The following is a 24,803-nucleotide window of genomic DNA, read 5'->3' on the forward strand; positions in this document are numbered from 1 at the left end:
GAGACCCCAGAGTCTGCTTTGTAACTCACAGGTTTAGTCATCTTGGCCTTAGTGATTTTCCTTTAGAATTCAGACAGCTTCATGTTGTTTTAAGCCTCGGCCAGTCTCACGGGACAGAAAGGATGTGTCCTTGCTTAAGCCCAAGCATTAAGCGCCCCTGGGGCCACAAGGTGGCAGAGACAGGAGTAGAAACTGCACTTACGGGCCACGTATGAGGGGCGAGGTGAGTTTCTGGTGTACTGGGTTGGGCTTGCTCTGGGAAGGTGGAAACTCAGCTTGTTCCTCTCTGTTCTCTCTCCCCAGCAAATCGCCCAAGAGGTCTCTGAGCAGCATCTGTCACAGGGGAGACTGTACCCCCCACTCAGCACCATCCGAGACGTGTCTCTGAGAATCGCCATCAAAGTAAGGGATGTCTTACCCCCTTACTATGGGGAGTGGGGCTCATCAGCTTCCTCTCTGTGTAACTTTAGGAGGACGAAGGGGGTGGCAGCTGCAGAGACAGGCTGAGCTCCCTGGGCTGCACTGCATGCGCCCCAGAGGCTGGGTGACACACTCTTGCCTGGAGCCCGAGCCCCACCTCAACCCCACTCAGGGCAGTTCTGGGAGAGCTCCTGGATTTCCCCTCAAACACCAGGCAGAAAGCTCACCAAAGGCCCTAGTTTTGTGGACCAGAATGTGGGTGGAATTTAAAAATGAATCATAAGTGCCCATTTACACAGAAAGGTCGACTTGGAAAGCGCTCAGGCTGCGGGGTCCTAGCTCTTGCCAATCAGCGGCAGAGTTACCTGAGCCCAATCACTTCACTTCCCTGAGCCTCAGCAGTTTCCTCCTTCTACAAAGAAGCCAGTAATTCCTCTCTCCCAGAGTTTTGGAGGACATTAAAAGAGAACAGTGGAAAAGCTCTACACTCGGCACCTTTCTGGCCAGAGGAGACGCTCATGCCTCCCCTTTCTCTCAGAATGGCTGGGCCATGCATGGGTGATCAAGTTCAGGGGATATTCTACGTAAAAATGTCACCCGCTAGACGATGCAGAGATGATGGTTTTTCAAAGAACCAGAACATGGGGCAGCAAAGACTGGCCTGACATTGATAATTGTTAATCTGGATGATGAATTCATGAGGGTTCATTATACTGTTACTTCCATTAATATACATTTTACATTTTCTATAAGTTTGAAGAATAATTTCAGAAAACGCACTGCACAACAGCATGCACTCCCCATGAGCTGTCCAGTGCAGGATCCAGAGTCAGCCCTCAAGACCAATAGTGCAGCTTACAGTCCACGTCCACCCTGTCCAGTTCCTTCCTTTTGGGGGTATTTAGATTCATCCTCTTCTGAAGCCGAATCTAATACCCAGAGAACAATGTCCAATTCAAGCCACGTTTAAGACAGAAAAAAATATCAGATACTGAACACTTATACCTGCTACCTAATTTTATCCTCACACCATGCCAGAGAAAGCCCTCGTGACCCCCACTTTACAGATGAGGAAACGGAGGCTCAGCAAGGATGATGTCACTGCTGAGGACCCACAGGCAGTTGGAAGCAGAGGCAGACTTTGAGGCCTCTTGACCCTGGCCCAGTGTCTATTCCATGGTGTCACAGCTTCCTTACTAGGCAGAAAACTCAAGATCCTTCCTCTCCAGTGGCTTCCTGGGCCTCAGCTCATGAGAGGAACACATCTGCTGCTTCAGGGTATATTCCCCTTCCACAAGCTCCCAAGCAAGGGCCTTTAGACAGGTTCCTCCTTAGATCCAGTTCCTCAGTCAAACGTGTTTTTCCCTAGGTCCTCGACTTCGCCTACAAACACAACCTGGCCTCCTACTACCCAGAGCCCAAGGACAAGGAGGCTTTTGTAAGATCCCTGGTCTATACTCCAGACTATGACTCCTTTACGCTGGACAGCTACACTTGGCCCAAGGAAGCCATGAATGTTCAGAATGTCTGATGCAATCTCAGAGGCTGGTGTGGGGCTGAATGAAGCCCAGAGTAACACTGACAATATAAATGGGTTCCAAAATGGCCATGCTTGTCATTGTGTTTTTCCTTTGAACTTTCTGGTATGAGGGGAGATGCCCAGGCATATGGTGAATGAGAGCCTTGTCCCTGAAGGCCTTGAGTTCACTTTTCTGTAACCCTCCTCAGGCTTCCTTCCCAAGAATTTCTTCATCTGTGAATTACCAAACTATTGGCTAGACTTTGTGGAAATCTAGAGTCCTGCCTGGAACTCTGCCTTTACAGGGTCCGGGGTCTAGTAGAGGAGATGAGATATGCACACAATTCATTTTGCCACAAGGGAGAAAGTAGTAAGTCCATGGAAGAACTGTAGAAAAAGGTCAAGGGTACCCAGAGAAGGGAGAGGATACTTCCTATGAGGACATAAAAGAAGGCTTCTTGGGGGGCAGTGTTTGCAGTGAGTCCAAGAGTGAAGGATGGGTAGGGTTAATGGAGAAATGAGGAATGTCAGGGCAGCCACTGGCCAGAAAGCATGGCCCACCCATCAAGGAGTTCAGTCCCTGTTGGAGGAATACACAACCTTTAAGACTCAGATGGGCGTGGGGGCTGAATGGCTGGAGGCAACTCACAAGTCAGGACGGGTCTCCGTCCTGTGGGCTGTTGAGTGTTAGGCATTCCTTTGTGGTCATTACTAAAAGGAAAACCAGAGAAGTGTGGGTGGAGAGTGTCAGCAAACCCAGAGGAAAGAGGAAGAGAGTCTGTGAGGGGCAAAACACCCTGGGGAGTTCTAGGGAAGACTTGATTTCATGTTCCTGGCTCTAGAACACTCTCTCTCTTCCACCCTTCACTCTCTGAAGTCATTTAGCAAACTGGAGCAGTTTTCTTACAGAATGATGTCAGTCTGTCCTGTTTCTTAGAACAAGTTCAGTCATAGCCTTCACCTCCCTCATGTCCAGCGAGCACACACCATGGGGCTGGGGAGGGGGGAGACGAGCCTGCAGCCCTCACAACCGAAGACCCTGCTAAATTGCTAACATCTGTTGGCATGGCAGCATCCAGCCTCTAATTTCATTGTATAACACAGGAAGCAACAATCCATGCCCAGAGACCTACCACTGCCCACCCCCACTGCCAGCTCCGCCTCAGGTTCCGCACTGCCCACAATGAATAGGTCCTATATGACCACCTCCGTGACAGGCTAGGTGGATGACCGGGATCCTAGAAGAGTAATTAGCAGAGACATCAGTCACCCCTTGCCTAGGTCTTATTCTTCCAACCTCTGCTTCCTTGGTGCTGGTGCTCAGCCAAGGGTATCCTGAGGAAGCATCCCTGTACTGTAAATCCGTGGACTCACGGATAATGAGAACCTCTTCAGAAGAGGGCTTGAAGAGTGAAGCTGGAACTGAACACCAGGGAGTCTTTTACATGATCTTTTCTACGTCCTGTCCCACAACTTCCTCTGTACCCCAACTATACCTCCTTTATACTCAATGTAACAGAAAAGGAAAATAGTAGAGAAAATTAATGAAACCAAAACAGGTTGATGAGATCAACTGAATTAACAAGCTTTAGCTATACTGACAAAGACAAAAAGAAAGATGATAAAAATTACATTTCCTTTGTTCGAAGCGCAATGAACATCCTGCTGGCACTTACACAGGCCCTTACACGTGCTTGGTCTCTACCTGGAAAGCCCTTCCCTCTGCTTCTCTGCTCTTTACCAATTAAATTTCAGTTCACCCCAGCTTTCTGCCTGGAGACATCATTTATCATTGGAGTGCAAATGCACTTGGATCCAGGAAGTCTTCTTGGACAGAGTTAATGATGAAATTAGAAATCAACAACAGTAAAAAAGAAAATGGGAAATTTCCAACTCTTTGGAAGTTAAACAATATATTTCTAAGTAAGTCACAGTTCAAAGAAGAAATCACAAGATAAATTATATATGTTGAGCTGAATAAAGAAAAATCAAAATTAATGAGTTGTAGCTAAAGTAGTGCTTAGAGGGAAATTTTATAGCTTTAAATGCCAATATCGGGGGAAAAAAAGAATAAAAGGTCTCAAAGCAATAACATAAACTTTCTCTTTAAGAAACTAGTAAAGAAAACTAAAAATAGAATTAACATATGACCCAGCAATCCCACTACTGGGCATATACCCAGAGAAAACCATAATTCAAAAAGACACATGCACCCCAATGTTCACTGCAGCACTATTTACAATAGCCAGGTCATGGAAGCAACCTAAATGCCCATTGACTGATGAATGGATAAAGAAGATGTGGTACATATATACAGTGGAATATTAGCCATAAAAAAGGTACAAAACTGGGTCATTTGTAGAGATGTGGATGGACCTAGAGACTGTCATACAGAGTGAAGTAAGTCAGAAAGAGCAAAACAAATATTGTATATTAATGCATATATGTGGAATCTAGAAAAATGGTACAGATAAACTGGTTTGCAGGGCAGAAATAGAGACACAGATATAGAGAACGAACGTATGGACACCAAGGGGGGAAAGGGGGGGGTGGAGGGTGGTGGGATGAATTGGGAGCTTGGGATTGATATATATATACACTAATAGGTATAAAATAGATAACTAATGAGAGCCTGCTGTATAAAAAAATAATAAAATTCAAAAAAAAAGAAACTAGGAAAGGAAAAGCAAACAAAATTCAAAGTAAGCAAAGATTAGAGTAGAATTCAATAGACTTATAACAAATAAAGAAGTTGAATTAGTAATTAAAAATCTTCCCACCAAGAAAAGCCCAGGCCCAGAATTCTTCATGGGTGAATTTTATCAAATATTTAAAGTATAAATAATACCAATCCTTCACAAACCCTTTCAGAAAATAGAGGAGGGAACACTTCCAAAATCATTCCATGATACTGGTATTACCCTGATATCAAAACCAGATTAAAAAAACAACACAAGAAAACTATAGACCAATATCCTTCATGAATACAGATGCAAAATTCTAAACAAAATATTAGCGAGCCAAATCCATCAACATAAAAGAATTAAACACAATGAGCAAGTGGAATTTATCCCAGGAATGCAAGGTTGTTTCAACATTTAAAAATTGATCAACATAGTACATGATATTACTAGAATGAAGGATACAAACCACAGGAACATGTCAGTGGATGTGGGAAAAGCATTTTAAAATACCCACCACCCATTTGAGATAAAACTTTCAACAAACTAAGAATAGAAGAGAATGTCCTCAACCCGATCAAGAACCAACAGCTAACATCATACTTAATGGTGAAAGAATGAATACTTTCTCCCTAAGATCTGGAAGTTGTTTTCACCACTCCTGGTCAACATGGAGGGTCTAGCCAGTTCAATAAAGAAAGAAAAATAAAGTAAAGGCATCCAGACTGGGGGGGAAAAAAGAGTAAAACTGCCTTTATTCACAGATGACATAATCCTATAAGCAGAAAATGCCAAAGAATAGAAGAGCACTTGCATTGCTCTCGCTCTCACCCTTCTTCCCTATCTCTCTTTCTCTCTCTCCTAATAAATGAGTTTAGAAAGGTCATAGAAAGCAAGGTCAATATGCAAAAATCAATTGTATTTCTATAGACTAGCAGCAAACAATCTAGAAATCAAATTAAGAAAACATTCCATTCACAATAGCATCAAAAAGAAAAAAATAAGCAATTCAAGAGGTGCAAGTCTTGTACAATGAAAACTGCAAATCACTGATGATAGAAACTGAAGATTTAAACACATGGAGAAATGTTCCATGTTCGTGGAATTGAAGTCTCAATATTGTCAAGGCAGTTCTCTCCAAATTATCTATAAATTCAACACTATCCCTATCAAAATCCCTGGAGGCTTTTTTTTTTTTTGTAGAAATTGACAGGATGATCCTAAAACTTATATGGAAATGCAAGGGACTTCGAATAGCCAAAATTTTCGAAAAAGAATGAAGTACATGATTCAATTTCAAAGCTTACTATAAAGCTACAATGATCAAGATAGTGTGCTCATATAGATCAATGGAACAGAGTTGAGAATTCACAAATAAGTCCTTATATTCATGGTAAATTGACCTTTCAACTGCCAAGATAATTCAATGGAGGAAAGAATTGTCTTTTGAACAAATGATGCTGGGACAACTGGATATCCACATGCCAAAAAAAAAAAAAATATATATATATATATATAGACATTTACCTCACACCATGTACAAAAATTAACTCAAAATGGACCACAGATCTAAATGTAAGAGCTAAAACTATACAATTTCTAGAAGAAAATATAGCAGAAAAATCTTTGTGACTGATTGAGGAGCATTCTTAGATACAATTTAAAAGCGTGATTCATAAAAGAGAAAGTTGATAAATTGTACTTCACCAAATTTTTTAACTTTTGCACTTTGAAACACACCAATAAGGAAAAAAATGACAAGTAACAGACTGGGAGAAAGTATTTGCAAATTATATATCTGATAAAGGCATTGGATCCAGAATATGTAAAGAACTTTTACAACTCAGTAGGATGACAAAAAAACCCAACTGAAAAAATGGGCAAAATATTTAAATCGACATAGTACTAACAAAGATATGTGAGAGAATGTACACTAAAAGATGTTTAACAACATTAGTTGTAGTAAAATTAAAACTACAATGGGATAACACTTCCCGCTCACCAGAATCGCTGTAATAAAAAAGACAGACAGTAAGTGTTGGAGAGAATTAAAACCTCTTCTAGCAGGGCTTTGTCTCCTAAGCAGTATGAGGTTAAGGGAAATTTCCCTCTGTCTTTGAAAAGTCTTCATTCTAACTCCCCAGCCTCTCATACATAGTCCCAGAACTCAGCAAGTGTCATTTAGTATAGTGGATGCTGTGGTTGTACCACCCAGATCCCTCTAAAGGTCTGAAACACTTACTCAGGGCCAGCTGCCAGGAGTATTATCAGCTGAAGGCTCACAGTTGCATCCCCCGCTGGGAGTTGCAGTTGACTGAAGAAAGATGCTTCATCCAAGGTTATGCCCTCATCCCCAGGGACAGCCTGCATCCAATGACTGGTTGATTCGAGTCCAAAGGTCCAACCCCCTTGCCACAATGGTAGACATCTCTACATGGCCATCCCAGCTTCAGAGCTCCCTGGGAGATTGGCTAAGGTCACTGTTGAAACTGTATGTATCACCATTCAACTTCTGCAGCATCCTGGTTCTCTTGCGCCCTCTCAAGTGTTGTTGAGATGACTCCCCAGTAAGCTTCCAAAGGCAAATCTCAGATTCAGTACCTGTTTCCTGAGGAACTCAACTTGCAACATGAAACCAGCCAAGCTTCTCAATTTTCCAATCTGTTGCACCAGCCTCACATGACCATCTAAAGCCTTGCTGGGTTTCTCTTTCCCTCAGTAGAGACCCTCTGCAAGAACAAAGCCAGATCCTTAGTCTATGTCCAGAATCGGTAAATACCCCCAGCAAACAAAATGGCCACTCACCTCAGGAGAGCTCCTTCCTCTCTGGAATTCCTATTCATCTAGTCTTTGCTGCTTTCACAGCTCCCATATATCTTTAAACATATGATTTTTGTAATTTATCCATATTTTTCTGGATGTTGCAGGGAGGGTGCTGGGCTGCCATGACCTACTACATCCTGTCTAGAAGTGGAAGTCTCTAGACACAGATTTTCAAAATTCCAAATGATACTACTCACTTTTTTTCCCTAACTTAATTGAATTGTAGTCAGAAAACTTACTTGTGTTATTCAAATATTTTAGAATTTTGATGAAATTATTTATGATCTAATATATAGTCAAATTTAATAAAATATTTCATGTACTCTTAAAAAAATATGGATTCTCACTGTTGGATGCAATGCCCTCTTACGTTCATGGGATCAAACTTGTTAATTGTTCTGTTCAAATCTATAGCCTTACTGATTTTCGTCTACTTGATCTGTTTCCGGAAGAAAAATAGTAAAACTTATCACTATGGTAAACTTGTCAATTTTCCTTGTAGTTCTCTCCATATTTGCTTTATGGATTTTGAACCAATGTTATTTGATACATAAAATTTCGAATTGTTATAACTTCCTGGTGAATTGAAACTTTTGAAACTTTAAGTAATGATTTTCTTTATCTCTAGTAACGCCTTTGCTTCTACTTTTACTAATACTAACAAAGCTATACCATCTTGCTTAGTTTTTCTCTGTCTCTCCTATAATTCCTTATTTAGATGTTTAAGTTCTTGTACTAGTTGGAGAATGGTGAATACTGACAAATTATTTCTCCCAGAGAACTACATTTCCAGACACTATGAATATATGGTTGAACTAACACAAATACATACCACCATTTTATCAATTACATAATAAAACAAAGTATCAAATATCCAAATATTGTTACACAGTTCAAAATTATATAAAATATTAGATGTCTGATCAGTTCATTAATAGAAATCCTCTTCTGTTTCGGTTGGAAAGACAAAAAAATATCACACTTAAAACAAAAATAATAGTAACTTCCAATAGGTATGGCGAAGAATTATAAGAACTTCAGAAATTTTTGAAATGTTTTTGCTACAAAATATCTTTACCTTTAAAGTTTACTAAATAAAAGGACCTATTCTATACATCCTGCACAAGACAAAGAGAACATGGAATTTCTAGTATGGAATCCTAAAAATATTCCATAGCCTCTTTCCATTCTGTCTTCAGGCCCTCCCCTCTAAAACTGCATCCCAAGTGTAAACAAAGTAACTGTAAGGCTTTTTTGTCTGAAGATATTACACACATATGCTTCTCTATGGTGTATATTTTACATGAACTTTCAACCAGAGGTGTGATCTTTTCCAAACTGGAGGTTTTCATAACAGCACAAAATGAGATTTATAGAAAGACATTAAATAATCACCGTAAGTCTTGGTAAGAATTCAACAAAATCATTTGTTATACAAACCTGATGCATACCGGTACACGTGTGGGGTGGTAAACATAAAGGAGCAGACAAATAACCACATAGGTCTTACTTGCAATGTTTGAGATGACTGGAGGAATAAACCACATACGGTTTACAGTGCTGTTCCTAAATCCTAGGATTTTAATTCTGTATGATACTAAAAATATACAAGTATTGTGCTGAGTATTTTGGCACCTAATCTCTCAATTTCTTATATATTGTTTCTGGCATGGGGATAGTAGTAAGCCAAACAGAGAGGCTGCAATTCCGTCAAGCTTGTGGCTTTTCAGTATTCCTATGGAGGCTTCATTAGACTTGTCATTCGTTAAGCCTAATATGTTGGCTAATATGTACGATAAATTAAGTCCTGTCTCAAGTTTGACTTCCAAGGCAACAGCATGAGGCAGGCAGCCAAGTTTTATTGAATGCAACAGTTGTTTCTATGACCACTAGAGTCTTTGAAGCGCAGCCACATTTTAGAACGGTATTTCTCCAAATACAAAAGTTGCTTGCTGTTAAACGCTCCACGCCGCTTTTGTCTTATAAACTGTACTGCATCTTTATTTTTCATTCCACCTTCAATTAGTGCCAGGGCAACAAGCACTGGAGTTCTCCCAAGACCTGCAACACAGTGAACAGCAATGCAACAACCAGGTTCTCCACGAAATTTAATGTTTAAAAGACTTAACCAGTCAACAATCTGGTTAAAGGGTGAGGAACCATCATCAAAGGGCCAATCCAGAACCTGGATACCTTCTTTCTCCACAAGAGCAGTGTCATAAGTTGCTTCACATACTCTTACTGTTGTGGTAACTCCGTATTTCTTAAGGCCCTCTATAAATTTGTTTAAGGTTGCACTGGTTGGATTGTGTGCAATAAGAAATCTCATGTTCCTGTATGTGACCTCCACAGGGGTTGGGCGGTTCAGTGGAGCCATGTTATTTTAGTTTTTAAAAAAAAAAACTCGATACGGTTACGAAAAAAAAAATTAAATTTTTGAATGCAGAAATGATGTAAAGAAACAGAAGTCTACTCCAATATGCCCCACTCGAAATTCTCAATGCTCTGGGTATGCAATTGGGAGTAACCGGAAATGAAATGAACCTCCTAACAAGAAGCCATCCTTCAGTTCATAATACTGAGTCAATGGAAAGGAAGAGCACCGAGGTTTACCCCATCCAGGTCGTAATTCCTGTAAAATGCTCTGATGATTTCAATCCCACACTTCCGTGTCCAGGATGACCGCGCCTACGGGGGCTTCTTGGTGGAGTAGCAACGAATTTCTACAGTTCACTTGTCCTCATAGAGGTCGTGCTGAGCCTGGCGGTACTCTCCGGGGCCCTTCAGAAACTCCATAAATGCGTGACCAAGAACACCACAGGAGGGACTTAGTTTTCTCATTAAAGACTGTGGCCTAATCATACCGCTGGTTCCGCGGTACTGGCGGCGGTGGCGTCGGCTGCTGAGGAGGGAGCTGTAGTGACCGTCGCAGAGCTGCGGCTGCAGCGGGGCTCCGAGCTCTACCCAGCACCGGCCTCGGGAGACCCAATCCGCGCGCGCAGCCGCACGCGCACGCGCCTTAGCTCTCTTGCAGCGCAAGCCCTGCCTTTTATAGCCGGCGGGACGTGCGTTCCTTCTTCACCAATCGCGGCGGGGCGGGCCAAAACCCTGATAGCAAGGGCGTGGGGCCCGCCCCCCGCCCCCCGCGGACGTCACCACGGCCGCCGCGAGGGTTGAGCTTGTTGGCATAGGGAGGAGGGCTGCAGCTTGAACCTTCTCGCCTCCCCGCCTCCTGCTGGGGAGGAAAGAGGCTGAGGACGGACTTGAGGATGGGAATGGTGGGGGACAAAGCCTGGAAGAGGCTGAAGAGAGACGCAGGGGGCCAAAACGGGCGGAAAAGGGAAGGTAGTGGAAGAATCCCGCCCATTGACTCTGCTATGTCTTCCTCCACTGGCTTCATGTTTTAGACATGTCATATTGCTAGGCTTTTTTTCAATTCGGTCTGACCAACTTTGTCTTTACTGAAGAACTTCGTCCATTTACATCATTTTATTACATTATATTGTCTTATTCTTTTATATTACAATGTTATTGCTATCTCTGCATCTGTTTTTCTCATATTTTGTGTTATCTGACCTATGTCTATATTTCTTTTTTTATCTTTTGATTTCTTTTGGATTAAGATTTTTCCTCCCCTAAATCCATATTTTCCTTCCACTGTTTTGGAAATTTGTAATTGTGGTTAAAACTTCTTAGCAGTTATTATAGTTTAGACACTGTTCTAAATCTAAATAGGTTTACATAATTTCATTTGATACAACAACCCTATGAATTAGATACTAGTATTTCCATTGTTATGATGGAAACAACTTTTAAACCCTGGGCACAGAAAAGTTATTTGCCCAAGGTCACACGGCTAGTAATTGGCAGGGCTGAGATTGGAATTCTGGAATTCTGGACCTAGAGTCTCTCTCTAATATGTATGTCTTATTATATACCTTATTCCTATACTTTCAGTACTTAAATGGCTTAGAAAAATTCAAACATTCAAAATCTTTTCCCGGGACTTCCCTGGTGGTCCAGTGGTTAAGAATCCGCCTCCCAACGCAGAGGACATGGGTTCAGTCCCTGGTTGGGGAACTAAGACCCCACGGGCCGTGGGGCAACTAAGCCTGCGCACTCTAGAGCCCACACACCGCAACTACTGAGCCCATGTGCTGTGGAGCCCATGCAGCATAACTAGAGAGTCCCACCAGCCACAACTACTGAGCCCGCACACCAGAACTAGAGAGCCCGCGTGCTCTAGGGCAGCTCGCCACAACTAGAGAGAAGCCTACGTGCCACAATGAAGAGCCCACATGCCACAACGAAGATCTCGCGTGCTGCAACTAAGACCCGACGCAGCCAAGTAAATATTTTTTTAAATCTTTTCCCACCTCTTGAAAGAACTCAACATGCTTTAACTATTAATGTTGTCAAGTATATTTTTAACCCCACAAATTACATTGTTTCTAAAAATCAGTGTTTGTTTAAATTTGCCCAATATGTCAGCAATTTCTTTGCTCACTATTTCTTCTTGCATCTCAACTCTTTCTTCTAAGATTATTCTCCATTATCTAAGAGCATCTTTTGGAGGTTCCTTTAGTTCCTATTATATGATCAACTTTGATGTTTTATATGATCTTGAAAATATGCATTTTCTCACTGTTGAAAAATACATTTTATTGTTGGTAGACTTTTTTGTTTTTTTTAATAAACTTTTTTTCTAAAATTCTTTTATTTTGCTTTCATTTCTAATAGTTCCACTGAGTTCACAATTCTATATTGAAGATATTTGAAGATAGCCCTTTGAAGATATTCCTTGTCTTCAGGTTTCCTTTCTAACAACTTTAGAATTTTCTAAAATGTCTAGGCTTTGTTTCCTGGCCTATACTTGGTCCATAACAATAAAGCCCTATTTCTTCCTTCTTTCCTTTTCCTTCCTTCTTTGCTCTTTTTTCCATCCTTCATTTCTTCTTTAATAACTCAGTCCACTACATGGAGGGGAGCAAGGTAGCTGTCTGTGCAGTAGGTGCGGACACAGAAGATACTGGAGTCGGGGGAGAGGGTGAGGAGGACATTCAAGCAAGGTGTGGGGGAGGTAGTTGCAGCCTAGTACCAGCTGTCAGGTCCCTGGCAGGGTGCAGAGGACATGTACATAGGGAGACAGCAGTGGCGATCAGAGATTACATAAGGGTTTATCCAGTAAGATTACATAAGAGTTTATCCAGTACTACATTGAGAATAATGGGAATCAGGCATCTCACTGTCGGACAGGAGTTATAAATATGGAAAGGGAAAAAAAGTACAATTAGTTGTAGGATTTGGGGTTGGAATTGGTTGTATCTGTGTGAAATCATCATTTCAATATACAGATAAAGAAATACAGATGAGTATGAGTGTGTGTGTGTGTGTGTGTGTGTGTGTGTGTGTGTGTGTGTTTGAGTTCCTCAGCTTTATCTACAGAGAGCAGAGAGGGCCTGAAGCAATGACAACCCAATAGCAATGATGAGAACAATAGCACTCAGATCATGGTTTGTTAATACCATTCTTCATTTAAAAAGTCTCCTTGGGCGCAAGAGGGAAGAGATATGGGGATATATGTATATGTATAACTGATTCACTTTGTTATAAAGCAGAAACTAATACACCATTGTAAAGCAATTATACTCCAATAAAAATGTTAAAAAAAAAAAAAAAAAACACGTCTCCTTGGGGAAATGGCTGATTCCAGAGGTGGGGCAGAAAAAAATGAGTAGCCTGGAACATCTTAATATGACAAAGTTATGGAAGTGTTCAATAAACGATAGGAATATGACAAAAGGACATAGACCAAAAAGAGCACAGACCAAAGGAGGCTAAAGAAACCTGACAACTAAATGAAATACGGTATCCTAGATGGGATCTTGGAACAGCAAAAGGACATTGGGGTAAAACAAGTGAAATCTGAATAAAGTGTGAAGCTTAATTAATGGTAAAGTACCAATGTTGATTCCTTAGTTATGAAAGATGTATCATAGAAACAGATGTTAACAATGGGGGAAAGTGGGTGAGGAGTGTACGAGGAACTCTCTAAAACCATTCTAAGTTTTTTTTTTTAATTATTTAAAACAAAACAAAAAACATAGAAGCCAGCTTAAAGAGCTCCCACTGATCACAATTTTTATATCAATGATAGGACTGTATTATTAGTCATTGAATAAAATAAAAATCCTTAAGTCTATACTGCTATAAATAAATAAATAGGGAGAAGCAAACACTTTGCCTTATAGTAGAATGCCAGCTAATAAAGTAGCAGCAATGGTGGAATTAGAAAAGTCTGTATTTAGCAATCATCATAATTATGCATTTAGCAAAGAAACATCAATAGATGCTAAAACTAGTGGATGATACTCAATGAGGAATGGGATGTTACTTTCAAAACACCTACCATGAAATGCCAATTCGTTACAAAAGAAAAAACAACTTGATAGTGGTAAACCTGGCAAGCATCACTTAATCGAATGATCAAAGTTAACGTGACCAGTAATGGGACAGACTGAACTGGGTACCGCCTGATATAATGGAGTGCAAGGAACCTAGCATCACATCTGTGATATTCCTGGAAAAAAAAAACGTATCAGCTAAATGTTACACATGATCATTGATTGGATCTTTTTGCTTAAAAGGACATTACTGGGACAACTGGCAAAATTTTAATTGAGTTTTTGGATTGTATGGTAAATGAGTGTTAATTTTCTGATTTGGGTGGTTATATTGTGGTTTTTATGGGAGAATATACTTATTTGTAAGGCATTATGCTCTAAAGTATTCAGAAGTGACAGGGCAAATGTCAGCAACTTGCTCTTACTTAGTTCTGGGGATGGGGGGGTGATATTTTTACCATTCTTTTATCTTCCCTGTAAGTTTGAAATTATTTCAAAAATAAAAATTTATCTCTAGCATTAATTTAAATGGCTTAGATCATAGGTAATTGCTTGATGTTTGCTTCTCTGAATTCCCACTTTGTGTTTGCCTCTAGAGACTTGTTTTGCAGCTTTACATTTTTTTAAGATTTAAAAAAATATCTTAGCTAGCATTGTTAGGTATTTTGTAGATTCTTCCCCCCAAAATTTCAGGATATGGCAGACTGGCAGTTGTCCACTACTATCCATTTCCCTCATATTTAGTATCAGTGTTCCCTGAGTATTTCACTACACACACGGCCACCAAGCTAGAGACTTCATTCCCCAAGCTCCCTTGCAGCATGGTGTGGCCACGTGATTAAATTTTGGCCAATGGGACGTGGACAGAAATAATGGTACCACTTCCAGGTTATACTACTTAAAAAAAAAAAAAAAAGCACACTTGCTCTCCTGCCCTTTTCTTCCTACTTGCTAGTTAGGAGATGATACCTGGAGCAGTTGTCTTGACCCAGTGGTGGAAACCACAGGAGAAGCTGGTACAGCCACCCTACTGTCTGGGTCTATGTACTTCTAGACTGTTTCTTGAGAGAAAAATGCACTTCTGTCTTGATTAAGCTACTAGTATCTGATCTCTGTTATAGTGCTACCCTAACTAATAAAATGTAAATGAAAGGACTGAGGTACCACCTGATTTGGGGGAAAGGGGAATGGAAGAAAAATAAAGACTCAAAACCAAAATAAAATGCTTCTGGTGCTGGCCAAGATGGAGTAAGGGCACTACGGCATTTCTCTTCAACTGACGTTAACTGAACAGATTATAAAAAGCAACTACCCGAGGACTCTGAAAAGGAAACACTAGCAGGGGGATTGTGTACGTAAATCAAAAGCTGAAGGATGACTGGCGTAGTGACGAATTTACTGGGGAATTTATTCCTCTTCTGGTTTGACCTGAAAGCAATCTAAGATCCAGAACAACACAGAAAGCCTAAACTCAAGAGAAAGCCCCTCTTTCTAGCCAGAGAAGCAGGAAGAGGGTTCCATATGAACTAGAGTATAGAGGGAACGCCCTTTTTTCGCCCTCCCTGGTATGCCCCAAGACCAACTGCAGTCACGAAGCTACACAGTGGCAACAGGAATAGCAGCGGTGGTGGCATTCGAGCACCTAAGACCCTGAGAGGTCCTGTCTTCCTGGCCAGAGGAAGCAGGGAAAGGGACCCCGTGGTCAGAAGAGTGTGGGAGGAATCTCTGTTATTTGTTTCTGTCTTGTCATCCACTAGCTCCCCTTGGAGAGAGCGAAGGGAGCTAAAACTCCAAGAGAAACTCTGGCTTTAAAGCCAGACGACTGGGAATAAGAGACTGGAGAATGTGAAAGGAATTCCAGAGAGGAGAAAACTGGAGAAAGAGATCCCCTAATTCTGTGTACGAATCAGTACAAGTCTCAGGTTTACTCCCAAGCGGCACACGTGAAAAACAGATCCAAAGAAACACAGACTTTGACAATTGAACTGACATCACAACGACTACCCACAGAAGGTGAGATAGCACTTGCGTCCTGAACGTCAAGATTTTGCTTGCTCTAAATAAACACTTCATAAATAAATAAAGATCAACATTCTCCAGCGGATTTTAACAAGGTGGGGCAAATAGTTACCTTAGTTTCTTGGGGTACCTCAGAACAAGACAGTCTGGTTACGGCAAGATCGGACCTAAACGTTCCTCAATCCCCTGGTCGAATACCATTATAATACTATCTTAACCACTAATGAATTCCAGCAAACTATGAAGTACTGTGAGAGGGAAAAAATAGGTTAAAACTGTGTTTATCAAACTGAAAATTATCTATTTACACTAGTAGGTTGTTAAATCAATTTTGTTCAGTCTAATCAGAAATTTTTTAATGAAATAAAATAGAAATTATCAAAATGCATTGCAGATGGGTAAATATAACCCTGTAAAACTTTTGTCTCAATTACACGTGTGGGCATAGGTTCTGTGTTTCAGTATGAAATGTATTTCCTTTACTGAGTCTTACTCAAAAAGTTTTGAAAACTACTGGAGTATGTGCTTTCTAACAGCCATTCCAATTCTCATCTCACTATTTTTATGAAGAATCAAAAAGGAAGGCAAAAGTGGACATAGTTCTCTAGAACTGAAAGGGCATTTTCAAAAGCAAAGTCCTACACTTTGCTCACTTTTGATAACTTGAGCTTGTTATAACATTGAAGGAAAGCCATCCAGAGCAGAAGTTCTTAACCTGTGGTCCAGGTGATCTAGGAAAACTCTAATTATATGCAAAATATTGTATATGAAAATGTGCATATTTTCAGGAAAGAGTCCAGATTTTCCATCAGATTCTCAAAAGAGTCTGTGACCGTCCAAAACATTAAAAGCCACTGAAATTGGGCATCCTTTGATACATTAAGCTGGTCTGGCAGTGCCACAGTTCCAGAAATGACAGAGTTTGATCATAGTAATTCAAATTGATTTAGAAAAAGACATTCTAATTTGAGTGTGGCCTCATAACAAGTTTGAGCTAAAACAATATTAGCAGTTAAGATCAGTGAAAAAGATATCAAATTAGGAAGACTTGCTCAAAAAACAAAAAAGACTGTGCATTCTTTATTGTATGAAATCAACTGTTTTAATGAAAGACTGTAATAACATTTGATTCTTAAAATGGTTGAATGATTTTTTAAAATTAGGTTTTATAACCTAACTCACATAACCATGTCTCCATCTTAGCGTCAATAGACAGGAGCACAGGGCTTTTTTTTTTTTTTTTTTTTTTCTTCTGGCTGCACGGTATGTGGGAATCTTAGTTCCCTAACCAGGAATCGAACCCAGGCCCTCTGCAGTGGAAGCACGGTGTCTTAACCTATTTCTCCTTAAAACCTCAGCTTAGGCCTCATCTTTTCCAAAAGCTTTCCCTGTCAGGCTAACCTGACCGCAAGGACTCCACCTTACTCTTCCATAGCAAGAAATGCAAAGCGCTATCAGGTATCTACCTTGTTACAGGGAGATTTTCTAGTCCCATCTCCCCTCTGCACTACATGGTGAATGCTCTGAAGGCAGGCAGGGACTGATGAGGTCTTAATCTCCAGGTCACTAGCTTGGTGCCTGGCACACAGTAAGAGTCAGTACTGCTACCCGTGGTAATAAATTATAAGTCAGTTCCTACAGTAAAAACGTCTATGAAGTTAGATCTTTTCACCACCTAAACATATCAAAATTGCCTAAAGTCTTTTTTTTCTTTGACAAGGTGGTCTACGTTTTTAAAAAATATTCATACAATACTATTATAGTGATTTATTATATATTAGAGACAGAGAAATACTCCAAGGATGTAGCAGGGATGAACTTCAAGCAAATCAAGCAGTCGTGGGGAAAGGCTATTGTTTTAAATATGACTTGGTGGGGATGGGACCTGCATGGAGGGATCTTCTGAGGAAATGGAAGGAAGTAGTAATGTAGGAAGTGGTGGGGGCAGGTTCCAGACAATTCCAGTCACCAGGGAGCATACTTGTTTCCATAGAAAAAGATAACATTAGCAACAAAATTTGCCCAATATCAACTTGAGTAGACTACTTTCCCCTTAACCATTCAGGGCTCAAAACATTCCTATTTTGTATCTGGAGTAGGGCAAAACAATGTCTCGATATGGCACGTAGAAAGCAAAGCGTCTAAGGGACTTTCTGGCCAGCTTTCGTATCTCAGAAATCTAGACATCACTCTGCTTTGTTAACTGTTGCACCTGAGGTGGTAGGACAGGGCAGGGAGAGGAAAGACAAAGGGTGGAGGCAAATGAAGCAAGCTGTGTTTGAGAACACATACACCTGAACTGAAAACCAGTCCCTCAACAGGAAGCTATTCCTCTTCCACCACACATACAGCTTAAGAATAGATGCAAGGGAAGCAATGAGAGAAGAAGATGGACCCTGGCAAGGCAGCCAGGCTCCCCTCACAGGACACAACAAACCTACAATCGATCGTGGTGCAGAAATGCCTGGATGGTGGAACAGTTGGCCGGAAGATCACCAAGGGAGAAATATTCCCTGAGGTCCCAACAAGTCCCGGGTGTGTTATCAGCTATAAAATTCAACAAGCATTGCACTGGCCACTGGAGGCAAATGGCCTAACCTACCTTTGGGAGGGTCACACATCCCCAGGCCTGGAAAAATCGAGGGTTGGGGGAGGGGTGGTAAAATTCACCACTATGGGGCTTCCCTGGTGGCGCAGTGGTTGAGAGTCCGCCTGCCGATGCAGGGGACGCGGGTTCGTGCCCCGGTCCGGGAAGATTCCACATGCCGCGGAGCGGCTGGGCCCGTGCGCCATGGCCGCTGAGCCTGCGCATCCGGAGCCTGTGCTCCGCAACGGGAGGGGCCGCAACAGTGAGAGGCCCGCGCACCAAAAAAAAAAAAAAAAAAAATTCACCACTATGAATCGTTATTCCCAAACACGGAGAAAGTATTTATTACGACACTTCATTATAGGTGAGGAAAAGATGAAGTTTCTTAGACAAAGTCACAGAGGGAGTGGTAGGGCTGAGTCAGCAACACCCCCTCAGCCAGAATGAAGCTGGGCGCGCCTCCCAGGCCTGACTGCGGTTGTCTGGGGCGGGATGGGAGGAGGACAGGTGGGGAGAACCTGTCTGTAGGAATTCCTCTACCCCTGAAAGCACCCAAATGGCACAATAATTTTTTCTCCTCTAAAGTACAAATATGTAGTTTCACCATCACCCCTGCACGTTTAAAAAAGAAAAACTTTCCCTAGGAAAGGCAGGCCCAGACGTTGGGTTTTATACAAACAGCAGGGAGCCGTGCACGTACTTATTCAGGGGCCACAGGTTGCTCGTGCCCACGTTGGAGGGTCGCCTCTGGCACTGCTTGCACCGCCGATACTTCTCACACTGGTCCAGGAGGAAGAGCTTGCTGGAGGCCCTGTGGAGAGGCAGAAGAAGGGGTCATTCACCGGCATCCCCGAGTCCTTACTGGGCGCCTCGCCTGGAAGCCGGTGCAATGGAAGGGATACAAAAGAAAAGTCACACCTGGTCCCTGCCCGCCAAGAGCTTACGGCCCACCTGTGATTTCCCACCTGCAGTCTCTCCCCTCTACGCTGCTACCTGCTGCTCGCCCCAGGCCGGGCGTCTCCTGCTTCTCCTCCTTCCCGAGTGAATTAAAGGCTCTGCGTGGTGCCTTCACAACAGTCTGACCCCAGCCCTCCCCCCACACCCACGTAAACCCTCAGAGAACACAGGACTTGCCCAAGGTCACTCAGCCAGCGTGAATGGGATGGTGACTCCAAAGCCTCAGTATTTGTGGCTTTGTCCCGTGGATGCGCCTTTACCTGTCAGGCTTCCCCAGGAGACAGCATTTGAGAGGGAGATCAAGCCATTAAGCTGCTGGTTAACACCCCAGCAGACAATGAAGCGTAGACTTCAATGGAAAGTCCCAGGGGGCCAGAGGCCTCTGGAGAGTTAAGGGCAGGAGAGGAAGTGAAGCCGTAGAAAAAGAGGATGAAAGCAGCTAGAAGCAGAGATGAAGGGATGACAGTGACTGGTTTTCCACTTCAACAGTTTTTCTTGATTGTGCAGGATGTGCACAATCCCTGATGTGTTCCCCTACGTTATCAAAATTTCTACACGGTGGGATTCTGTAAAAAGAAGCATCAATGACAGCCTTCAAAGGAAAAAGGACAATCTTGGGAGATTGGGATTGACATATATACACTAATACGTATAAAATAGATAACTAATAAGAACGTGCTGTATAAAGAAAATAAAAATAAAATAAAATTCAAAAGAAAAAAGAAAAAGGACAATCTTGGCAGTAGGCAGGGCAAGACCTACCTGGCTTGCCTTGGCGATGGGACCGAGTATCGAGCTAAACTGCATACAGGTGAACCTTGTTTTTGCTTCTGCTTTGTTTTCTTTTTAACACCAACCTATTCCTCCTTCCTATGTGCTGTCCGCTTGAGTCCCTGCCCACAACTTGGCCTAGGTCTTCAGGTGAGAGGACTGCTCTGCTGTGTCCGTGGAACAGCTGGGCTATCCTGCCACTCAAGGTTATGTCATGTCTCCTCTACCCTTTATCACCATGTTAGCCAAGCCTTCTTCCAAAAGCCAACTAAAATCTCCCTCCCTGACACTAATCTCATTGCCTTCTACCTTCTTTCCCACAACATTGAGAAAATGGCTTGAAATACCCATGAGAATTTCCCTTCCTCTTCCCTAGGCCAAACAACATCACTTCTCCTTTGGAACTTATTTTCCACATCATCTGTCATACTTTCATTGTCACAAAATATGGGTTCTACCCATTAGAAAGACAGGTGAGCAATGCCTTAAAATCTAAAAGGAAAAGGAGAGTTTCAGATCAAAATCCACTACAACAATTTTTTCTATGATAAAAATTCGTTGATAATTGGCATATTAAATATGATTTTGGTATATTCAGGTTTTAATAACATTTGATTGCCTAGACTTTGTTTCTTCAAGTTTTCAACATTCTATGAAATCATACCTTCCATTTGAAAAGTATTTTAATTTTTTAAAGTGTAATAATTTTCCAACTCTTTATTTGATCCCCCAAACTCCTGTGTTAGCCAAGCCAGGCAAATGTTTACTTTCCCCATCTTAGAAATAAGAAAAGTTAGGCAAAAAGATTAGCTGCCTCTCCAAAGTTAGTGTTAATTCTCCAAAACATCTGGATTCCCCAACTCTAGATTGTAAATAGATAGTTGGGGAAAGTGAGCATGGATATAATACATTTCAGGAAGACCTTCTTGTTTGGGCATCTCACTTTTCCAATTGCCAATCTTACCCACAACCCCTTGACTCTGCTCTTACGAGAGCATCCCATAAGCCTTAGATGTGTTCAGACAGAAACACTTTCTTCCTATTTCCAACTAATTATCTCCAAAGAGAATTCCCACCCTCCTTCCCACACAGCCCCAGGCCTTCCTAGCCTCCACAAAGCGAAAATGAAGCTACTACACAGAGGCAATGATTAGGGCAGAGATGGCAAATAAATAACATGCAACACAGCATTCTCCATCCCATGTCCACAACAGACATTTCTGACATACCATAGCAGTATTTCCCACTGAACCCAGAATTCTTTTCTCACAAAGGTCTCTAGGCAGCCACCCCTAATAAACTGACGCTGACACTTAAAACCTATCTGCCATCCCTGATTAGAGGAAACTAACAAGATGCAGAGGGGATTTTCAGGTGCAATCAGCTACTACCGCTCGAAAGCCTTCTCCTCCAGGTCCCGCTGCTTCTTCAAGACAGCACTCCTTTCCCAGTCATCCTGTAAGTTTTGGTAGATTCTGCTCACTCGCTCAAGCTCAGCATTTCTGTCTGCCAAGTGCCTAGAGAGAACAGAAGAGTCTGAGATTCCATTCATAATACTGGGAAGGGCGTGCACCAACCTTAGGAGCCCCATTCCTTTCATGCTAAGTTAAACAGAAAACCTGGTTTTGTTCGCCACTCTTAGACTAAGGGGCATGAACACTGTAAAAACATAGCGAAACTCCTAGCAAATAATTTGTGGGTCTAGGACCTTTCATCTTCAATCCTGGTTTAAATTAGCAGGATTAAAACCTTTTCCCAATTAACACATTCAGCCTTTAAAGCCATCAATTTCCTTTGAGACTAATTTAACTGATCTGAAGATTCATCTCAAATGGATTTCCTATACTTTGCTTCCTTCCTTTCAGTCCAGCCTCTCAGCTGTCAGTAGTCCGCCCACCAGTTCTGCCAGATGTTTTACAAGACAAAGCAGACAGGTGTATGAATGAATGGTTAGAAAGGGGGAAAGAAACAGAAATGACTAAGCAAAAGACAATGAAATCGATAAAATATCTAACGTTGTGAAGAAGAGTAAAAAAAAAAAAAAACATGTTTGGTGAAGGTCACATCATCAAAGAAATGACTGCAGTATAATATCTCTCTTCAAGCACAGTGTTCCAGCATTCCCAATGTTAAGTGTTTCTATTACTGGTCTCTAAACATGTAGTCACTGCTCTATGAATCACCTTAAACCTGGTTCAATATAAATGTGTCTATTTCTTGCCAAACTGAAACTCTTACAGTCAGTTCTCATTAAATTCTAGAAGGGACTTCACTAAATGTGACCCTTGATTTAGCCTGCCTGCTCTGAAGGGTCTTGTGTTACAGGTACCAACCGCCACTAGGTGTCAGGACCCGCCGATAAAATACTGTAATGTGCTCTGTGCTGGTTCACTTATTCTAAAATAGCATGGCCCCATTATCCTCTAACAAGCGTTGATTCAGTAGCTATTGTGCGGTCATTATAAAGATTAAGTAGGATAATATACAGAAAGCGCCAATGCCTATCACATAATGGGAGTTCAACGACGGAATGGTACCTATTATATATATTTTTTCATAACCTTTTTTATCTTTTCACCGTTTTTTTAAATTGTAGTTAAAAAAAAAAAATGCATAGGGGCTTCCCTGGTGGTGCAGTGGTTAAGAATTGCCTGCCAATGCAGGCGACACAGGTTCAAGCCCTGGTCCAGGAAGATCCCACATGCGCGGAGTAACTAAGCCCGTGCGCCACAACTACTGAGCCTACATTCTAGAGCCTGTGAGCCAAAACTACTGAGCCCACATGCCACAACTACTGAAGACCAGGCACCTAGAGCCCGTGCTCCAACAACAAGAGAAGCCACCACAATGAGAAGCCCACACACCGCAATGAAGAGCAGCTCCCGCTCGCCACAACTAGAGAAAGCCTGTGCGCAGCAACAAAGACCCAACGCAGCCAAAAATAAACTAATTAATTAAATTAAAAGAAAAAAAACGCATAATATTGACTATCTTAACCACTTCTAAACATGCAGATATATAGTGTTAACTATATCCCCACTGTTGTGCAATCAATATCTAGAACTCTTTTCACCTTGCAAAACTGAAACTCTAAACCTATTAAACAACGACTCCCTATTTCTCCCTCCCCCAACCCGTCAACTACCATTCTACTTTGTTTCCATGAATTAGACTACTCTAATTACCTTATATAAAGTCATACAGTATTTGTCTTCTTTTTGTGGCAGGCTTATTACTTAACATAATGTCCTCGAGGTTCATCCACATTGTAGCATGTGCCAGAACTTTCTTTCTTTTTAAGGCTGAGTAATATTCCATTGTATGTGTATACTGCATTTTGTTTATCCTTTCATCTGTGGTTGGACATTTGAGTTGCTGCTATTTCTTAGCTATCATGAATTATGCTGCTATGAACATAAGTGTGCAAATACCTCTGAAAGATCATGCTTTCATATCTTTTGGATATATACCCAGAAGTGGAATTATTGAATCACATGGTAATTCCACTTTTAATTTTTTGAGGAACCACCACTGTTTTCCATAGTGGTTATACCAATTTACATTCCCACCAACAGCATACAGGGTTCCTATTTCTCCACATCCTTTCCAATGCTTACTATTTTCTGTTGTTGTTTTTTTTTTAATAATAGCCATCCTAACACATGTGAGGTAGTCTCCCTCTCTCTCTCTCTCCCTTTCCCTCTCTCTCTCTCTCTCTCCCTCTTTCCTTGTCAGTTCTAGTTTCCTTTATCGTTCCTCTTTACATCATATATATTCACATCTTAATGGTTTTAACTAATACTGAATAGACAATTTTCTTCCTTCCTAATCTTTTGAATGGTCTAAAACAAGTACTTGTTAAATGTTTCATGGTGTATGTGGTGTAAGAAAAATATATAATTGTTCTTGTTTTGGACATTTCACAAGGCAATTAAACCACAGATATTATAATCCAAGATAAATGATAACACATTTTATCTTTGTATTTATGAAATCTTATTACACTATTCTGCAAATGTATAAATGTTTTCTTTTCAGAAAAAAAACATAGAAAAAAAAGATAGCCATCTTATCCATGTATGTCACACTGATATATATATCCTAAATAGTGAAAGACATTTTCTTACATCTGCATAGGTGTTTTGCAGGGGAAAACATGAACAATTTGCTGACTGCTTACTCCATTCGGACTTCCATAGAGTTGGCATTCCAGCATTCTATATTACTGGAATTAAATTATTAAATTGTGTAATATAAACACAGCCGTATTTTAAATCTCACATTCCTACCCTGCCACCTTTATTCACTGGAGTAGAGAATCCCTGTGTCACAGGTTTACATAAGTAAATATTCAATAAAACATGGAATACCTCTTATCTTGGAGAGGCACACATAGAGTTAAATGTTAAATGACCTCTAGTTCCAACAGCACAAATGATGACAGCTGACAGTTGAATAAGGGTCACCCCCACACTCTCACAGAGCATGGAAACCATTTGTTAATGAGCAGCTAACTCTCTGTGGTTTTGATTTGTATTTCCCCAGTGATTACTGATGTTGAGAATCCTTTCATATGCTTTTTGGCCATTGTTATACAATTCTTTAAAGGATAGGTTTAAAAG

General features: G+C 41.2%; 3 protein-coding genes across 8 annotated transcripts in view; 1 reads left to right on the forward strand and 2 right to left on the reverse strand.

The window, feature by feature from the left end:
- ME3 (malic enzyme 3) overlaps positions 1 to 2,114 on the forward strand; it is a 297,110-nt gene extending 294,996 nt beyond the window's left edge. For 4 of the 6 annotated variants that reach the window (XM_032641780.1, XM_032641779.1, XM_032641781.1 and 1 more), the window contains 2 exons: positions 304 to 402; positions 1,790 to 2,027. In XM_032641780.1, coding sequence (XP_032497671.1) covers positions 304 to 402; positions 1,790 to 1,951 — 261 coding nt within the window. In that variant the 3' untranslated portion in view covers positions 1,952 to 2,027. Of the gene's footprint in view, positions 1 to 303; positions 403 to 1,789 lie in introns of all 6 variants that reach the window. The other 2 variants (XM_032641778.1, XM_032641777.1) reach the window with 1 other exon arrangement.
- Positions 2,115 to 6,262: 4,148 nt separating this feature from the next.
- On the reverse strand, positions 6,263 to 10,324 carry LOC116757968 (protein tyrosine phosphatase type IVA 1-like). The gene is made up of 2 exons (XM_032640513.1): positions 8,884 to 10,324; positions 6,263 to 7,349 (listed from the first exon to the last, which is right to left on the reverse strand). The coding sequence occupies exon 1, from the start codon at positions 9,818 to 9,820 to the stop codon at positions 9,302 to 9,304; it is 519 nt and encodes a 172-aa protein (XP_032496404.1). The 5' UTR covers positions 9,821 to 10,324; the 3' UTR covers positions 6,263 to 7,349; positions 8,884 to 9,301.
- An 8,646-nt stretch (positions 10,325 to 18,970) lies between these two features.
- Positions 18,971 to 24,803, reverse strand: part of CCDC81 (coiled-coil domain containing 81) — a 37,096-nt gene continuing 31,263 nt past the window's right edge. Inside the window, 2 exon segments of the mRNA XM_032640759.1 lie at positions 18,971 to 19,264; positions 21,573 to 21,698. Coding sequence (XP_032496650.1) covers positions 19,123 to 19,264; positions 21,573 to 21,698 — 268 coding nt within the window. The 3' untranslated portion in view covers positions 18,971 to 19,122.

Source organism: Phocoena sinus, chromosome 8 (assembly GCF_008692025.1).
Source record: "Phocoena sinus isolate mPhoSin1 chromosome 8, mPhoSin1.pri, whole genome shotgun sequence".
In the NCBI taxonomy this organism is placed as follows: Eukaryota; Metazoa; Chordata; class Mammalia; order Artiodactyla; family Phocoenidae; genus Phocoena; species Phocoena sinus.

Coding starts and splice junctions, on each gene's coding strand:
- LOC116757968 (XM_032640513.1), bottom strand. CDS start 9,820: ATGGCTCCACTGAACCGCCCAACCCCTGTGGAGGTCACATACAGGAAC.